The sequence below is a fragment of the Rhinopithecus roxellana genome, chromosome 15 (genome assembly GCF_007565055.1).
Source record: "Rhinopithecus roxellana isolate Shanxi Qingling chromosome 15, ASM756505v1, whole genome shotgun sequence".
Classification (NCBI taxonomy): domain Eukaryota; kingdom Metazoa; phylum Chordata; class Mammalia; order Primates; family Cercopithecidae; genus Rhinopithecus; species Rhinopithecus roxellana.
Genome location: NC_044563.1, coordinates 118,463,354 through 118,481,227, shown reverse-complemented (window position 1 = coordinate 118,481,227; position 17,874 = coordinate 118,463,354). Strand labels below are relative to the sequence as shown.

Genomic DNA, 17,874 nt, shown 5'->3' with positions numbered 1-17,874 from the left:
TTTATTTATAAGCCAATAAGTAATGCTTTTTACTAATATATATATTCTCTCATGACCTCCAAAATAGAACAGAATATATATATATATGTACTCAGCCTCCTGAGTAGCTGGGTTTATAGACATGTGGCACCACGCCTGGCTAATTTTGTATTTTTAGTAGAGATGGGGTTTCTCCATGTTGGTCAGGACAGTCTTGAACTCCCAACCTCAGGTGATCTGCCTGCCTGGCCTGAGAGAATATATTAAATAAGTAAAACCAAAGGCCATTCTGAAAGACAGTGCTGTCTTCTTATGTTTTCAGTTTCCCCTGTGCTGTCACATGTAGTGAAATCATTTAAGAATGAAGCAGACACAATTCTGCTTAGACACTACCATTGATGAGGATGGTGTATGTGAAGAACACAAAGTTAAAAAAATTGTATATATCCATACTTCAAAAGCTCCAAATGCCAAGCCTAACTTAAAGCAAAACGAACCTTAAGTTTTACCTGTCTTCCCCAATCACCTTTTATTTCCAGTTCTTGTTCTATTCGAAGACCATTAAGAAGCCAAAAAAAAAAAAAAAAAAAAAAAAGTTTTAAATATCAATTGTTAAAAACAACGAAGAAGAGTTTAAGGAAAGAATATATTTGAACCACATAAACAAATAAAAAGGTATTACATAAGAAAAAATAATGTAACAATTTATGTAAGTACCTAACATATGAGCATGCTCTTACATCTAAAACAAAAAATAAACAGGTAACATTGGTACTATATATATATATTTGACAAGTGTGCATTAAAGAATTCTCTAATATAAAACATTTAAAATGTGGAGAATACTTTTTCAAGATACAGAAAACAATTGTTATGATAGGCACACCCACAATTCTTATAAAAACATGCTTGCAAGGATAAAATCCACCTGAATACTCATTTCTCAGATGTACCAACGCTATAAAATTGTTAAGCACTGAATATTGCCACCCACTTTTGCAATGTTTGAGTTTCAACACTGATTGATATGAATTCTGAATTACACAATTACTGTTATTTTTCAGTCTTTCTCCCATGTTCCATATAGAAGGCATGTATTTAATATGAATACTTAAAACAGCAACATTATTTGTAGCAAAGTCACTTCCCTGTGTTCATTTTTCCTTTAAAGGCACTATATTTAGAAAATAGTTATTACAACATATAGTGCTTTGGAAGATCTGAAACTCCAAATCAATGTGCTCCATCAACCATAAGTAGATCTAAGAAGCCCTGACTGAAAAGAACACAAATGTAAAAAGCTGATAAATTTAAAGATTATAAAATTGGTTTATTGTAAAAGCAGTTCAAGAATACCCAGTTAAAATCTTATCCCAATGCTACCCAATACAACCAAGAAGCAGTTAAGCACTTTTACATTAGGAACAAGAACATAAAACAAGAGACCACATCAAGACTATGATTCAAACTCAAAAAGGGAAAGGACTCTTAGGTCTCCTTCAGGTCAGTACAGAGGGCATCATAAGATCAAAGCACTGTGCCAGGTATCACAGTACTGCTCCAACACTGAGGTATAACTGGGCAAATTAAAGTCGAGGGGAAATGAAGACCTCCATATTATTGTGTTGTGGGTGTACTTAAGTGATTGAAATTCTAGGAACAGCTGCCTTTAATGGCAGTAAGGTGTAAGACAAGTCTTTATTAAAGAGAAAGAAGTTTATCAAGTTCTCTATCAAGGTCCCCCTAAATCTTCACAACCCCGCAAAGTTTCCCACCCTCCCCCTAAGCTAAAGCTACTCTGCTGATATATAAGATATAATCTTAATTTGTGGCTACTGGCAAATTATAGGCACTCCTTCCAAGTAGCTTTGATCTTCTGCACATTAAAAAAAATCCCAACAACATGCTATATAATTCATATACCCAATTTTGCATTCTAGGTAGAATTTCATTACTACTCTAAAACTCCATCTGCAGTCGCCATTTCCCCCCAGACTTAATGCAAGATTTAATCTTTCTGCTGTTTTCTTAATAAAAGCCTTAGAGTCAATTATTCAGTGATCAACCTATGAACTATTATATACAACACAGTGATTGCATTTTTTTTGAGCACTGAAAGTACTTAAAATAAAACTTCTTACTTCCAACTTTTACACTCCTCCAAATTGAAGGGCCAAAATACTTAGATTTTGTAATTGGGGGGAAAAAATCTATCTTCCCAAGCTGAGGCTTTTCATAGCAGCTTTTGCCAGGAGAAGAGATTTTATGCCTGTTATAAACCCTTGAAAATAAGGGCTTATTCTAGAAACATTGAAAGACCCTTAAAACATAGAGGTGCTAGCTGGTGCCACTTTAATTCACAACCAACTATTACTTCATAGCTTATACTGAAGAGTTAATTCATGCTCATTTTGTTCCTTTAAAAAATACTCTTTGGAAACCATTATTACTCCTGTAGACACATACTCTAGTTACATCATCTCTTCCTGTAAAAATAAAGGTATAATCATGATTATCTCTATTTCTTTGCTAAATTCAACTACCAATATACATTTATTAATCTGATCACTTTTCCAGCTAACTCATGACCTTATAATTCTATCCAGGGTCAATTTTCAGCATAGAAGTAGGAGCAAGTCTTATAAGTAAGAACAATCTTGAAGGCAATATTTTAATCTAGTCGTTAATGTGTTCATTACAAATGAGAACTACAAACTAGAATTTACTTCCAAAACTAAGGTAAAGGTAAACTTCCAAAGCTAAATGAAGGTAAACCACTATAAAGCTTATTTGTCAAGCACATTATGAACCTACTCAGTGATTTCCAACCGAGACTTAAAAATTAGTCCAAGGGAGTCAATTAGTCCAAGGGAGTCCAAGGGATAAAATAAAGCCATTTCTGGTTTGCTCCTTTCCAATTCATCAGATAATATCTATCGTATGCCCAGAGGGCGTGGAGCACTCCCCTAGAACTATCCATAGTAATAACTCTTTCTAGAACACTAAACTACTTCAAACATCTGCAGACTGCCCCAACCAGATTTAAACTACCAGTGAAATATAAACTACTAGTCACGTATTCTAAATGCATACAAAGCGCTACCATTTTAAAAATTAACTGGAAAGTAGGGAAACCTAAAAAAAGGATACATTCCACTACCACACTATTATAAATGTTACGTTTGGGTGTGTCTATGTATATAAAAGAGAGAGCAGATAATCAAGATTTAAATAAGGTGGTAAAAAAAACCAGGAAATGAAGATTTTACCAAAACAACTATAATAACCGTCCCCAGCTACAACTATGAACAGATTCACTAATATGGTCATTTGCCTAGGTTCCGACAAAACCAACCAATCAACACTCCCCACCGCCCCGCCAAAAAAAAACCCCAACAAAACAAAATGCACACCCACAAAATTATCCACCAAAATCTATACTAGAGTATGTGGCAATAATTAATATATTTCTATGGAAATTGTCTCATGCCTTATAAGCTCCTAAAATAAAATCAAGGTCACTATGTGACTAATGATAGCACTAGGAGGAAAGGAAAATACTGAAAGTAAAACAGTCTTCAGCCTTGGTTTCAGCTATCTCTTCAAATCAGCATTAAGTATTTAATATCAGATAGAACATTTTTGGCTTGTCAGACCAGTAAATCATGTTTTTCCACTGGCCAAAGGCAGCTGAAGAAACAAATGGTGAGCAAACTAAATGCTGTGACATAAAGCATCTGACTTCTAAGTCTGAGTATTTAGTTAAAATGACTGGTGAACATTTAACTGGGCAAAAGGAATGGCATCCATCATCCAAACAGGCTCACTTCCCCCAGCCCCCAAAATGAACAGTAGTTATAATAGCAAAAGAAACAAAAAGTTTTTTTCTTTTTTTTGATTCTTTAGAGCCAACTGTGAAAGAGGTCAGCAATATATTAACAGCAGCAATGGACAAGGAAGAGCAAAATAGAGGATTAAAGTATCTTGCTGGACGTTTGTTCATCTTTTTCTGTATTAGCCAGAAAACTGCAACTGGCTTATGGAAATTTCAGGTGCATATGTCTCGTTAGATCCTTCACAGATTTAGAATTCAGTCTGCCTGAGGGCTCTATAACCATGTAAGAAAGCTTTCTTTATCTAGCTTGGTGGCAGCCAAAACAGACTCCATGTCATTAAGGATGTCAGAACTCAAAGCTTCCTGCAGACTTGGCATCAACTCCTCTCCTTCTATGTTCATTCCATCTCCTTCCAGTGTTCCAAGGTCCACATTTGTCCCAGGAATGGCTTCAAGGTAGTCTGGGAAACGGTTCTGCTGTGAGGGCAGGGTGCTTTGGTTGATAGTATCACCTGGTGGAAACACACACAGAGAGATAACGAAGTCCTTTTTGAAAAGCTAACATCAGGGCTGTATCCTATGAGCATACAGAAATGCACAGGGAAAGAAAAGCGCTCCTGACTGACCTAAACTGATACCTAGAATTTGTATCAGATCAAACAACTCACAGATAACAAAATAACAATGCCGAGTTTACTTTTGCTTCAACATTTGTTCAGATATCCAATAACAGCTCGATTGCTATTATGTGCTGAGCACTAAAGGGAGTCATTAAAAAAATAAAAAAGTCCTTGAAAAATTATATGCAGCAGGGAGAGAGAGAACAAGAACACAACACAACAGCATCACTACCCTGTCTTCCAGATAAGCACCACCATAATAAGACTAAACATAAAAACGAGTGGTATAGAACTTCCTGGGTCTTAAAAACACTTTGGGAAACATTAAAATAAAAGGACTGCATGAATACTTTATTCCACCATTAGGAAATGCACCTTCATAACAGCAAAACAAGCTTCCCAGAGGGCTTTGAAGAAATACATCTTCTTAGCCTTGCTTCTAGGTTTCCCAAACTTACTCGGCCACAAAGCCTTTTTTGCATATGACAACATTAACATTCCTCAGAGCTTCAATAGAACATACTTTCAGAAAAACTAATATAAACCACTAAGTGCTATAGGGGTCTAGAGAAGAGAGAAATACAGATTAGAGGAGTAAGTAAAGGTGTTGTGTGTGAAATGGGTTTGAAGTGGCTCCTAAGGATGATTTAAAATCTAGGTAAGCAGAGAGGAGGGGGTAGTGCGGATTCTAGAAAGCATCAAAGCCAGGAGCTGGATGAGTACAGCCACAAAAGCCTTGCTAAACACTTTCAGAAGAGAAGTAGTCAGCGAAAGAGTTGGTAGCTAAAGAACAGCTTCATTTCCCTGCCAATTCATGCAGTCTGGCAGTTGTCAAGTTTAAGGCAATTGTTGCCAGGTAAGCCACAGGAGAAATGCTTCCTTAATAACCCCTGTGAGGCAGGTATTTCTTAGCTCCTGCAAGACCCCTGTAATTATTCCTTTTTTTTTTTGAGACAAAGTCTTGCTCCATCACCCAGGCTGGAGTACAGTGGTGTGATCTTGGCTCACTGCAACCTCCGCCTCCTGGGTTCAAATGATTCTCCTGCCTCAGTCTCCTGAGTAGCTGGGATTACAGGCGCACACCACCACACATGGCTAATTTATGTATTTTTAGTAGAGACAGGGTTTCACCATGTTGGACAGACTGGTCTTAAACTCCTGACCTCAGGTGATCTGGCCACCTTGGCCTCCCAAAGTGCTGGGATTACAGGTGTAAGTCACCGCACCTGGCCTTCTGCAACTATTCTAATAAAGTAAGTGGGCCCCACCTCCTAGTCTTTCCCATCTGGTTTCCTGAGCCCCGTAACACCTAAGGTGAACCAAAAACTCTTAGAGAAAAGATGAAGACAAACACTGAATTACATGTAGACATTTCTCAAAATTAAGGACACAAATCTATAATAAGGAGAGAGATGTTCTAACAGGCTCTTCAGTTTGTCTTGCCAATTAAGATCAACATGCTAACTAACATAAGTCATGTTGCCAGAGTTTTATTCAAATAGAGCTGATATATCCAATTTATGATTTTTTTTTTTTTTTTTTTTGAGAAGGGGTCTCATTCTGTCACCCAAACTGGAGTGCAGTGGTGTGATCACCGGGGCTCAATCCATCCTCCCCCACCTCAGCCTCCTGAGTAGCTGGGACTACAGGCACGTACTACAACACTGGGCTTATTTTTGTATTTTTTTGTAGAGATGGGGTTTCACCATGTTGCCCAGACTGGTCTTGAACTCCTGGGCTCAAGCAATACGCCTACTTTGGCCTCCCAAAATGCTGGCGTTACAGGCATGAGTCACTGCACCCGGCCAATTCATGATATATTTTTTTTTAAACTAGGAAAATACCAGTTACAAATCACCATATAGAGACAAAGCAGGCTCAATTTAATTCGAATTTACAGGATTTTAATTGGTTTTCTTCTGAATAATCTTGCTTACAATACCTTATTAGACCTGCTGATAACATATCCGACTGTAAGTCAGGTTACTAAGAGGAATAAAGAATACCAACCTGTATCCATCTCATCAACGCTGTTCAGGAAGTCATCTGGGGTGCGAGGGACACTGTAGCTGCTCATGCTTAGTCCACTGTCTGTACTCTCATCTCGAGAGTGATAGGTGCCACTACAAAAACATGACAGTTAAAGACCAACACAAAAAATTTTAAAAATCAATTCAAGGTAAAAATAAACACCTGCTGAGTACCAACATAATTCTCAAAGAGGATTAGTGAAAATTCCTGCTCTGCAATGTCTGAAACAAGCCCCTCCCTCAGGGCCGTACACAGGGCTTGTGCTATGAAGTGAAATAGACAAGTTAATCCTAATTGAAGCTGGCAGCCCTAAGGAGCCAAGATTTCTCCTAAGGTTCTGTGCTTGGTGACAATAAGGGACAAAAAAAGATACCCTCAGTTAGTTTTCCTGGCTGGCAGACAATTCTCTGCATGAGTATTCTCCTCTCTGTAATACCATTTGAATCTGGAGGTGGGGAGGAACCCACACAACTTACTTGTCCCAAGGTCTCAATTCTCCAGGTGGTGGTGGCACAGACAGAGAGGTCAAAACACAAACTCCAGGTGGGCGAGGAGACAGGTCTGCACTAGATTCAAGTTAAATTCCTAGCTCTTGTGCAGAAAACATAAGCCAAGGAAAAATCAACCCCAAATAAACCACCAGAATTCCTTTTAGGACTGAGCCAAAATAGATGAGTCACTGCTGATAAGATAAGAATACTCATGGCTTCATCTCCTTGCTTCTGTGTTTGGGCAGGGGAGGAAAAAGCCTCAAACACTTCAGTACGAAAGGAAACAGGAGATCATATAGCTCCAGTTAAAGGAAAGAGCAAAACAGAAAACTGCAAGGCACATCCCTTGAAAATAAAATGACCCGACACAGATTTTCACTTTAGACTAAGTTAAGGTTTCCCAGATTTACATTCGAGTATGGTAAATATCCATTACTCTGATAAATAGAACACTCTCCTAAGCTAGTAGCATCTAGACATCAGCAGGCATTCACTGAGTTCTACTAACTCTGGAAAATTCTCAGTTCTACTAACTCTAGAAAATCTTGGAGAAAAGCATAAAATCAAGGCAGCTGCTATTCTTCAATGGTCTGTGTACATGAGTGTGAACTTTAACTTTCTCTACAGCTTGTACATTTAATAAGCAGTTATTTAACTTACATAAAAGTTAAAAAATAAAAACAAGTTTAACAACTGCTCAAGGCTACAAGCTCAGTCAGTACCCCAACTGCCTTCCCTAAATGATGCAATGCATTTGCCTTGTTCTCTCTCTCCCCTCATTCTATATACTGCAATCACTGGTTTACTCTATTGCTTCTGCCAGATTTTGCCAATGCTCAAAAGCTTCACACAGATCCAAGAAAACACATATTTGCCTCTGAGACCATTGATATACAATGCAGCCACGGATGAGAAGGCCTCAGGATGTGGTTTGTTTGTATTTTGCCTGCCCTGATCTGGGACAAGAGCCTGGTCCTAGTCATCACTCTATTCGGCTGCTAAGCATGGTACACACATCAGACATTTTAGTCTATTACTGAATAGCTGAACTTACAGAGTTGTGCAGAGTTCATTCCAAACCACAGGGGAAGCACATGGGCATTCCTGAGGACAGAGTTTACAGGGCCATTTTCCTGGCAAAGAACTGCTCCCTGCAGAACCTCACCTCCTACAGGCTCCACTCATTCAATAAACATTCACTGAGCATCTGCTACTACATGACAGGCATTAGACTAGGCTTTGAGGATAATGAGGTTAACAACCACCACCACCTACAAACAATGTTTTGTGAGAGACTTACAACTTCAAGGAGGGAAATGAACAAATATACTACTGAATCATATACGGGGCTATATGAACTATGTAAGCACAGTACTTTCAGAACAAACAGGGAGCTTGAAAGTAAAGGGTAAAGGTTTCATGGAGGGGGACATCTGAGTGAGCTTTGAGGGATCTCAAAAGTAAAAGGGAGATAAGGGAAGTTTGCATTACTACTAAGAGTCAATGCTATGGCAAGTTGGGGGAAAAAGTATTTAGAGCTTAAGGAATATATATAAATCAAATAGTAAACAAGAGAAAAACCATCAAGAGGTTTTTTTTTGTTTGTCTTTTTGTTTTTCAGACGAAGTTTCACTCTTGTTGCCCAGGCTGGAGTGCAATGGCATGATCTTGGCTCACCACAACCTCCGCTTCCTGGGTTCAAGTGATTCTCCTGCCTCAGCCTCTCGAGTAGCTGGGATGATGGGCATGCGTGACCACGCCCAGCTAATTTTGTATTTAGTAAAGACGGGGTTTCACCATGTTGGTCAGGCTGGTCTTGAACTCCTTAACCCAGGTGGTGGTCCACCCGCCTCGGCTCCCAAAGTGCTGGGATTACAGGCACCATAGCCAAGAGTTTTTTTTTTTTTTTTTTTTTTAAAGAACAAAAAAAAGTCAAAGTCAGATGTACGTTATTATTAGAAACTGGGGGTACTGCAGATAATGCATATATAATTCTGCCCTTAGATTAGTAACGCTGATTGTCTGCCACTCTGATCTTCCCAGAAAATAGAATCTCAAATTGTAGCCCAGCTCTCATCAAAAGTTTTAAGAAAAAAAACTTCATAAGTGACTTTCAGAAGGATATGCAGCCTATCCATTTTTAAAATGGTCTAATTTTTATCTCTGGGATTAATATAGGTCCTTCAATAAGACAGGAGATGAAATTTTCCTTGTTGGAAAAAAAGTTTTGAGGCTATGCCTCTCTTAATTAGCCTCAGTTTAAGTCTAGAACTATAATCTTATATAAATACACTTACTTTTAGACAGAACTGTCAGAAGAGTAAATACAAACTTAAAATACATTTTAGGTGGCCTTCAAAATCAAACCTTCCAACTAGGCCACCAGCACTAACCTTAAAAACTGAGTAAATGGTGAATTCTATTGCACTAAATATTTTTAGCAGGGTAAGATATTTTCTCTTGGAATTACTAAGTTTCCAATTTAATTGGTGAGAACTGAAAAGGTGATGTAATAGTTTTCCTAGCGCAAAATACCTTTAGGTGTTTAAGAAAGTGTGTTATTTAAATCGATTAGAAAAGGAATCCAAAGTGCAAAGTATTCCCATATTTTAAAAAGTTTGAAACTCCACAGATATTTTACAACCTAGAAGAATTAATTTTAGTTAAATCTTAATCTTAAACGACTTCCTAGGCAAAGAATATGACCTGTTTCAGCTTACAGACTTCAAAATGGCAGTTTATATAATATTGCAATCTGTCTGAAACCCAGGATTTGTGGTAACTCACTAAGAAGCATTCCTAAGCTATGTTATTTTCAAATACTGCCGTTAATCTTAATGCATTTTTGAAAGAGGCACAACCTTACACTTTATCTCCTTGGACTATAGCCCGTAAGAACATGAGGCCTTACAGTGCTGCTGGGTAAAACATTTTAGGTTGAATAGCTATGTGGAAAATTCCTTCCAGTGATCCTTACAATGCAATCCTAAATAGGTTTAACATGCAATTCATTTGCTTTCACAGAAAGGCATTCACATGTTCCTTCATGATTCTGTAATTTTAAGTAACTGTTAGTCAACAGTATAGGCAGAAGCAAACACGTTGTGACTTTGAGTAAGTATCCCTTGTACAAGTCTGAACAACTCACTTCCTCTCACAGGAGACAACTTTTAATCCTCACCTCTGCATGTACTTGCCATTTACAGAGAGATTCATTTACAGCTATGGTTTTTGGCCCACACAGATGTTCCAAATAACTATTACAAGCACTAAGCAGAATGATTTTAAAGCAATGATCCTTTTCAGACATTCATCAGTAGCAACTTTCACTAACCTGTTAAGGAAAGGATCTGAGCTATTGGTCGTCATTGTTCTCAATTCCTGAGACATCCCGGGAGAAGACACTGGATTTTGAGTCCCACCATCCTGCTCCAGTGTTGGTAACTGGCTACGCAGTGCTAATTCCTAATTAAAAATAAAGCAAAGCCAAAGAGAATCAATCTACTGATTAACATATTTAATGTTAGGTTTAAAGAAATAAAACGTTCATCAGAGTAACCGTGCAGACAGATTAAAAACAGATTAAAAGCATCTAGTTTAAAGTTAATACATTCCCCAATCAAAATGACCTAATTCTTCTATCCATTTCAAATGACTAAAAATTAAGTTACATATATTTAAAGTCTGTCTAGTTATATTAATCCCCCCACTCCCCTATATACATTTTGCTACTTTGTTTTCATTTTGTTATTTTCCTTACTGTGGCAAGACACTCCCAAATCCTCCTTTGGGTTATTATAGAATGGCAAGTCTGGCCTTTAAAATGTAATTCTTAAAGTTTGTTTTTACTCACCAACTCTCATATGGTTTTGTGTTTGGAACCCACAGGAGAAAAAAAAAAAAAAAAAAGTAGGAAGAATAGCATCTGATGATTTTACTAGAAGATATCAATCCTTCCCCAATCCCCAACACTATTTCACACTTTGCTATTAAATGTCTCATTCTGACTTCAGGTTTTTCTATCCTGAGCTGGATAGAATATGTTCTATTCTCTAGCAGGGAGAGAGGAGGAAAATGAAAAAAAGACATCAGAAGTAAAAACACAAGCCCAAGGCTTCTCCACCACAAACATTTAAAATGGGGTAAAATGTCTTCAGGGACATCCAACAATTTCTCAGCAGGATTCTCCCTGGAAGCCTGAGCAAAGGCTGTGGGCTGCTACTCTGATGGTTCCAGAAGGCCTGCCTTCATGGGTTTCCAAACATCCCAGGTTTCAGCCTGTATTTGCCTAGGACCTCAAAAACGGTTCATCTCACTGTGACCCATCTCACTGTAGCACCCTCATTACTACTCTTGTCTTTTTTCTCTATCTGTTCACTGTTTCTTACCCTCCTAAGAATCACCTATCGTAAACAACATCTTACTATCAGCTTCCTTTCCTTCTACTTTTTGGGTTTGATTTGGAATACATACAGTTTCTTATCACAAAGGATACTGGCCTAACTCCCTCATCCTTCCACACAGCTTTCTGAGTCAAGTCTGCTCACTGAGGCACAGCCCCACCATCTCCAGCCCTCCCCTCCACAATAGCCATGGGGTCCTGAAGTATGGAAAGCTTCTCCTAGCTCTACGCTGCCACTGCTCAGCTACAATTCTCCTGCATGCAAATACCACTTATTTTTCTTTAGGTTTATGCCTTCTGGATATACCATCCTTTAAACCAGAGTTGCTTAACCAGTGGACCATAACAGAATTCAGTCTCTGAAGTGGGGTAAAATTGGATGGGGTTAAAAAAAAGAATTATACATTAATTTTTGCTAACTTTATCAACATTTTCTCCAATGTAGTATGTACCATTAGTATTCACTGTACCTAACTTTTCACCAATAGAACATAAAGATGTTTTCGTATCACATCATAGTTGCTGCAAATATTTAAAAATACCATTTATGATCAGTGCTATTTCAATGTTACAGTGGTTATGTTATAAGATGTGCTTCTAGATTTTTTTTTTCCAATCTTTTTGAGACAGGGTCTCACTCTGTCACCCAATCTGGAATGCAGTGGTGCAATCATAGCTCACTGCAGCCTTGACCTTCCAGGCTCAAGTAATCCTCCTGCCTCAGCCTCATGAGTAGCTACAGCCACAGGGGCACACCACCATACCAAGCTAATTTTTTGTATTTTTGTAGAGACAGGGTTTTGGCTTGTTGCCCAGCTGGTCTCAACCTCCCAGGCTCAGATGATCTACCTGCCTCAGCTGCCCAAAGCGCTGGGATTACAAGTGTAAGTAAGCCACTGCACCTAGCTTTAGATCTTGTTATTTATACATTAAAAAGAAGCACATTATATCACAAATTTCTATTTAATATTTTGTTAACAGTATCAATAAAATTCCTTTTCTTTTCAATCCTATACATTAAAAAAACAATCCCCAATGTCCTGAGAGGGGACCTAGGGTCTTGGCCAAATGCCAAAATTGTTTGCCCATCTTCCCTGCAAGGCAAACAGCTTCTTGCACTCAAATGTACTGATCTCTTCGTTACTCCATCTTATATACGGGAGAATTCTGGAGCCTGGTCAAAGTCTCTTGCCACTCCAAGTATTCTCTATGCCTCAACATGCTTCAGTATTAAATGGACAATTCACTTAAACCTGACAGCTTCCTGAATGTTCTGGATTCCAGTGACCTTCATCTCCACCCCACTCAATCACCCATTGCACAGCCACTAAGATCCTGTTATTTGAAACCAAACCAATTCTAAAATCTTAAGTCATGTTCTGAGACGACGATCAGCGTTTCACTTCATTCCAACTGCATTTATCACATGGGAATTATGACATCCACACATAAAACCCATATAATAACCCATTGTTGAAATGCCGGGATCGCCTTTACACTGAAATGATACTGACCACTTCATCACTGTATTTCAATCATTAATTCTGTCAGTCATACCCTGGAACTGGCTTAGAAACTTCTCTCCCAAAAATCTTACATGCACTTATCCTACTTTCTCACCACATTTTTTCTAACCAGTTCCTGCATAAACTCATGTCCACTCTACCCGCCCTCCAACCTCAGAGACTCCAGACCCATCTCTCCTTACTATTCTAGTCTATTGGCTCTCTTTTGGTATCTTATTTTTTTTTCCTCCTTCCCTACAAGCTTGAATTCAGGACTGATCATTCAAAACAGCATAAGCACCTTTTAGATTCCTGATGTACATATAATTTTAACTCAGCCCAGCAAATCCTAACCCCAAAGCAATTCCAAAGTGTGTTTGTTCCGTTTTTATACTGAGATTGCTGAGAAATGCTAAGGGAAAAGGAAAAAAAAAAAAAACAAAAAACAAAACCCACACAACTATCCAGAATGTTATTATTACAAATTAATGGTCTTTGGTTTTGGATGGACCCTTAGTATGTATCATTTATTGGTTTTTTGTTTTGTTTCGTTCCTGGTCAGTTCTTTCTCACATCCTCATGGTCACTACTCCAAATATGGCATACTCTCTCAAGCCCCTATTCAGGGAAGTCCATTTCTTTTCTTTTTTCTTCTTCAAAACTTTTTGTAGAGACAAGGTCTCACATTATATGTTGCTCACGTTGGTCTTGAACACCTGAGCTCAAGTGATTGGCCTCCCAAAGTGTTAGGATTACAGGCATGAGCCACCATGCCCAGTCAGTGAAGTCCATGTCTATTTCTTTTCCATCTACATTAGAACACTGAGGCCATCGGCCAGGTGCGGTGGCTCATGCCTGTAAACCCAGCATTTTGGGAGGCCGAGGCGGGCGCATCATTTGAGGTCAGGAGTTGGAGACCAGCCTGACCAACGTGGTGAAACCCCGTCTCTACGAAAAATACAAAAAAATTAGCTGCGCATGGTGGCATATGCCTGTAGTCCCAGCTACTCAGGAGGCTGAGGTTGCAGTGAGCCGAGATCGCGCCACTGCACTCCAGCCTCGGTGACAGAGCGAGACTCTGTCTCAAAACAAGCAAGCAAGCAAAAAAACCCCAAAACAACAACAACAACAAAACAGGCCATCAGGTATAATCTTTGATTTTTCTGGCCCCTCTTGCCACCTCTTCCTGCTCCCCTCAAAAGTAACTTCATTTACAGTCACCATCTTTTTAACTTTTCTTGCAGTCTTATGGGGGTCCCTCTTATTTCTTTTCTATCTTCTACTTTTGACACCTCCCCATGCTCTTCTTATAAAGTGAGAAGTGACTTTAAAAACAATGATACTACACTCATTGTAGTCTGTCTGTGGGAGGACACATCCTCTCAATACCATGCCTTTCTTCTATATTATTTAAGACCTGGTGAAGGCACTATCTTCTTGAAGAAACTCTCCGTGGTGATCCCATCTCAATCTTGAGATTGGATTAGACACAAAGATGTCATGTCTTTAACACCCTGAACACAGCACTTATCACAAAATATTGTAATTATTTTTTCTGTGCCCCCTAAGGGCAGAGTGAATGGATTAATTTGGAGCATAAAACAACTTATAATTCCTTGAAGAATCTATATTGCTCTTAAAATATGAGGATGTATTTAACAATAAACTTTAAAATGAATACAATTATAGGCTCCAGATGAGGTGATGGCTAGGGTTCTGTGACAAAACATGGGAGTATTTGAGAATATCCTAAAGACTTTCATTTGCTTTTGATCAGAGAAGGTATGCTCATGTTTGTAGCACAACAAATATATAACACTAACCTGTAAGTCATAACTAAAATAACTGAATTGGCTATAATTTTCATATTATTTTTATAACTTTTTATTTTAGCCTTTAAATAAAATTTTGACTTTTTATTAGGTTAAAACTAGTATCCTGTGTAGACTAGACTCTCCATGTTTTTGATGCTTTGAATTTGGCCACTATGTTTGTTAAAAGCCATGAAATTTTTACTTTTTACTTCATTTAACAACTGAATTTCTATGTCAGCACACACTGCAGAACCAACTATGCAGATTTATAAAGAAAGATAATTTAGAGATGTCAGTAAGCAGGGAAATCATTCCATGTTACCTAAGGAGATATCTGACCCTTTGAAGGGCTATGGAAACACTCTTCTCATTAAACCTATATTTGAGCCATGACTAAGAGTAACTAACCTAAGGATTCACCTAAATTAGACTTGAAAGAATCAATTTAAAAAAGACACTTTACTTACTGGTGGCAGGAGAGTGTATTATTAATCAAAGAGGGAAGAATTTGGCATGAAAACAAATATAGTCACCCTTTTATATCCATGGGGTCAACCAAGTATGGATCAAAATATTCGAGAAGAAAAATGGAAGGCTGTGTCTGTACTTAACATACACAGACTATTCTTCTTGCCATTATTCCCAATACAGAATAACAATACAGTTATAACAGTATAACAGCTTTTACACACCATTTCCATTGTATTATTGTAAGTAATCTAGAAATGATTTAAGGTATACAGGAGGATGTATGTAGGTTATAAGCAAATAGTATCCGTTTTATACAAGGGACTTGAGCATCTGAGGATTCTGGTATTCGTGAGGATTCCTGGAACCAATCCCCTAGGGGATGACTCTATAATGTAACAAGGCCAGTGATACAAATAACATATATGCAGATTATGGCTAGCATACTAAAGGTATAAATACTTAGCTGAGTTTTGAAACTTTCAGTTACAGGTGATTAGATATTCCAAGTAAATTTTGAAAAGTTTTATTGATAGATAACTGATGTACAATAAATTTTAAAGTGCATGAATTGATGAGTTTTGAAATGTGTATACACCTGTGAAGCTGCCACTACAATCAAGATAATCATCCTCAGCCAGGTGCAGTGACTCACACCTGTAATCCCAGTACTTTGGGAGGCTGAGGTGGGCAGATCACCTGAGGTTGGGAGTTCAAGACCAGCCTGACTAACATGCAGAAACCCTGTCTCTACTAAAAATACAAAAAATTAGCTGGGTGTGGTGGTGGGCGCCTGTAATTCAAGCTCGGGAGGCTGAGGCAGGAGAATCACTTGAACCTGGGAGGCAGAGGTTGTGGTAGCCGAGACTGCGCCATTGCACTCCAGCCTGGACAATAAAAACGAAACTCGGTCTCAAAAAAAAGAAAGAAAGAAAGAAAAATTATCCTTAAAATTTTCTCCCACTACTTCTCACCTCCCCTACTTCAACCTTCAGAAACTAATGATCTGCTTTTTGTCATTATAGATTAGTTGGTATTTTCTAGAATTTTCTAAAATAAAATCTTATAGCATGTACTTTTTCACTTAGTGTGATAACTTTGGGATTCATTCATGTTATATCCACACAGCTCATTCCTTTTTATTGCTAACTAGTATTCCACTGTGGGAATATATTACATTTGTTTATCTATTCATCTGGGTGGTTTCTACATTTGGGTTGTTTCTACATTTTGGCTTTGTGTAGACACACGCTTTCGTTTCTCTTGGATACGCTAAAAAATTTTAAAAACCCTAAAAATATTCTAAGTGTTTCCAGACTACTGACTACTTTTACTGCCTTTCTCATTATTTTTCTAAATGATGTGGATCCAGGCATCAATTTTATGTAAGGCCAAAATACCTTAACTACCAAAAATACATGATCTTAGCATCTTTTTTGCCTTCTGGGAAATTATATTGCTACTTACATGAGAGGAGGGAAATGTAAGAAGAGTCAATGGCTTATGGCTAGGTCTTGGTTCCATAAAAGTCCACTAAATAAAGCAGGCAAACTCTTGTTTTCTTTTATGAACCACCCTGCAAAGTTTCCTCCAGAACAAACTGGGACCCTTAGTTTTACTTATAGCACAGATAGCTCTGACTCCAAATGTGTCCCAGATAAGCTAAGATTTACAAGCTCAACGGGAAAAGCTACCACATTTTTCTATTATTACAGAAGAAAATGGCTAAAAATACTTGCTTCAGTTAGAAAAAACTATTTGACCTTTGAAATACAGAACAGAAGCATGATTATGTTTTGGCTGAATTTCCTGTAACTTATTTCCGAAGTTTTGAAAGTTTGTCAAACTATTTATCCTAGTTACCTTTGGCAAAACAGAAGTTTAACTAACTTGTATTTTTAGTCCAGTATTCTAATTTTAGGCATTGTGTTCAGGATAAAATAATCCAAAAACTTCTTAGAGATAGAGGTAACTTTCAACATGAAATGTTTGAACTAAAATCAGTTTTGTAGACAATCCAATTATGTCCCAAGGCTTATGGCTCAGGATATAACTGGATTGTCTACAAAAGAGCTATGCCAGATTTACCCAATTATGAAACAATGTTGATATTCACTGAAAATGTGTTTTGATAAAATTACTCTATTGAAATATAACTGGCATTCTTTTACACAGGTGTAAGATATATACAGGCTTATTTTTAAATGCAATAAAATGGAGAATTTATATAAAATATTTTTGATTAAAAATTCAGATTAATTTGACTTCATGCTTATCCATATTATTTTTTAAAAGTACCTAGCAAAATGTCTAGATAACCCTGAAACAAATTTTCACTGTTTTACATCTAAAATTCTTAAGTTTCCTATGGTAACTTCCCTTTGACATTTACAGTCCTTTGCTAAGAATACAAGGAATTATAACACTTACTCAGGATGGAAACACATGATTTAACTGTTTCTCCCTAGAAGCAGGACACCTTATAGGAGAAAATTCTTTCTCAATTGTCTAACTTTTTTTTTTTTTTTTTTTTTTTTTGAGATGGAGTCTCGCTCTGCCGCCCAGGCTGCAGTGCTGTGGCCAGATCTCAGCTCACTGCAAGCTCTGCCTCCCGGGTTCACGCCATTCTCCTGCCTCAGCCTCCCGAGTAGCTGGGACTACAGGCGCCCGCCACCTCGCCCGGCTAATTTTTTTGTATTTTTTAGTAGAGACGGGGTTTCACCGTGTTA

The 17,874-nt window shown here is 37.9% G+C and overlaps 1 protein-coding gene across 12 annotated transcripts in view; it reads right to left on the bottom strand.

The window, feature by feature from the left end:
* Positions 1-606: 606 nt before the first annotated feature.
* Positions 607-17,874, bottom strand: part of YAP1 (Yes associated protein 1) — a 126,649-nt gene continuing 109,381 nt past the window's right edge. For 4 of the 12 annotated variants that reach the window (XM_010379041.2, XM_010379042.2, XM_010379045.2 and 1 more), the window contains 3 exons: positions 10,291-10,421; positions 6,445-6,557; positions 3,945-4,326 (listed from right to left, as the gene is read on the bottom strand). In XM_010379041.2, the coding sequence (XP_010377343.1) occupies positions 4,088-4,326; positions 6,445-6,557; positions 10,291-10,421 (483 nt within the window). In that variant the 3' untranslated portion in view covers positions 3,945-4,087. Of the gene's footprint in view, positions 4,327-6,444; positions 6,558-10,290; positions 10,422-17,874 lie in introns of all 12 variants that reach the window. The other 8 variants (XM_010379043.2, XM_010379044.2, XM_010379049.2 and 5 more) reach the window with 5 other exon arrangements.